At 39.2% G+C, this 1,995-nt stretch overlaps 1 protein-coding gene across 1 annotated transcript in view; it reads left to right on the top strand.

Moving 5' to 3' along the window:
- LOC104703496 (pentatricopeptide repeat-containing protein At2g26790, mitochondrial-like) overlaps window positions 1-217 on the top strand; it is a 3,819-nt gene extending 3,602 nt beyond the window's left edge. The window contains exon 3 of the mRNA XM_019228055.1: window positions 3-217. Within this exon, the coding sequence (XP_019083600.1) occupies window positions 3-56 (54 nt within the window). The 3' untranslated portion in view covers window positions 57-217. The remainder of the gene's footprint in view (window positions 1-2) is intronic.

Here is a 1,995-nt window from a genome sequence, read left to right as displayed (position 1 = left end):
ATTTAGTTAAGCGCGCTGCTTTGAAGCTCAAGAGAATTCAACAAAATCAGGAATGAAGGAGGGTTATATAATGAGTGTAATTTTCGAAGGTCATCTATCATCTATGTAAATAATTATTCGAGCCTCCTTTGTTTAAAGGACTTGTTTCGTTTTTCATGCTTATTGGCTTTGTTTAAAAAAAAAACGAATTGAGGTGGTGCTTGAAGTCGCCGTCGGATTGATAACGAATTGAGACAATTTCTCCTTGCTGGAGCTTTTCGATCAATTGTTTGTTTCTGTTTTTAGGGTTGATGAAAGCTAAATCGGCTTAATCTCTACGCCGTTGATTTTTCTGATATATAAGCTGTGCATTACCATCAAGGAATCATTCCAATTCACTTCTCATGACGCATAAGAAGAAAAACCACCACAAAATTATTTCCATGTCAAACATCACTAACATGTTTCCATTTAAAACGATGACTAGTTCTTTTAAAATGGGTGAATTAGTTCACTGACCAAAACAAAAAAACCATAGAAGAAAATAACCAACTATTTAAAAAAATTAGGAATCTAGGATCAGGGAATCAGAAAATTATTAATTTAGTGTTGGTTGATGGTAGTGATGGTGGCCGACCAACGAAGGTGGCCAGCGGAGGTGGCCAGCGGGGTGGCCGGCGGGGTGGCTGGCGGGGTGGTCGGCGGAGGTAATCACTAGAGTTGGTCGCCAGGTCGCCAACAAAAGTCGCCAGAATTGGTCGCCGGAGTTTTTCGTCGAAGAAGGTCGCCGGAGATGGTGGCCGAAGAAGGTCGTTAGAGATGGTGGCCGGAAAAGATCGCCGAAGATGGTGGCCGGAGAAAGCCGCCGGAAATGGCGGTGGCCGGAGGTGTTGGTGACCGGTGACCGGAGGTGGTGGCTGAAAGAAATCTAAACCCTAAAGATTACATTGAGAACCCTAGTGGAATGATGGTGAAGAGGTGGTGATAGGAGGTAAAGGTGATGGCTGGAGATGATGGTAAAGGGGTAAATAGGGGTGGTGGTGGAAAGGTAAGATTGTATATATTGTAGTTTTTATACACTATATCATAGTTATATGGTTAGTTTGGTTATAGATTTAATTATAGTTTTTTTCTTAGTTAGTTTTGCCAATTTCCCTTCTTTTAATCAAACTTGTATAAGCAAACTAAAAAAAAACAAACGACGTCTGAGATTCTCATTTATATTCTATTACATGATGTTTGGCATCAAACTAAATCTTCTATGTGCTTACTTCGTTAACGAGGGGAGATTTGCAACCGCATCCCTGGATTTTCTCAACAACGACTTGGCTTCTTCGCTCTTCTCGAGCTCAAGCAAAGATACAATCTCAGCTTTGAAATCTACTTCCACGGGATGAAACGACGAGACCATGCTATACAGTTCAATCAACTCCAGCAGGCATGTGGAAGCAGCCACATGAAACTGAGGTTTTAGGTTAAAAAAAAACATTCAATTAGAATATAGTTTAAAGACAAGATAGATAGCTTGTGAGATTATTACAACAATCATATACAGTTTTCTCAATCATCACATTCTGGTCGTGCAAATGATAGAATGAAGATAGTCAACGATTCCAATATGCAAACCTTTGGTAGGTGGAATCTTGTTGAATAAAATTGCATAGTTGATTCAAATGTTTTGTTAGACGAAAGGGTTAGACCAGACGTGGTTGAACCCAGTCCTGTACTCTGTCTAAACAACGGTTCTTTCCTTCTAGAAAAACACTCAAAAAGCATGATAAACTAACTCTAAATGCAAGTAAACTAGACATAATTAATGAGGCTTTTCATCAAGCTACCCTAATTAAAAACCTAATAAGGACATCAACTTTCATCAACAGTGAAGATCTCTTACATAAAAAACGAATACCAAAATCACGAAATTTGTTTCAGTTTTCATTCCGTGCAGACTGTCATGGGAATTGAATACAAACCAGAAAAGAACATACCTGCGCTATCTTCACTGTGTGTATGCAT

The sequence above is a fragment of the Camelina sativa genome, chromosome 7, assembly GCF_000633955.1.
Source record: "Camelina sativa cultivar DH55 chromosome 7, Cs, whole genome shotgun sequence".
Classification (NCBI taxonomy): domain Eukaryota; kingdom Viridiplantae; phylum Streptophyta; class Magnoliopsida; order Brassicales; family Brassicaceae; genus Camelina; species Camelina sativa.
Note: the sequence above shows the minus strand (reverse complement) of the source record. Positions and strands in the feature narration are given on the sequence as shown.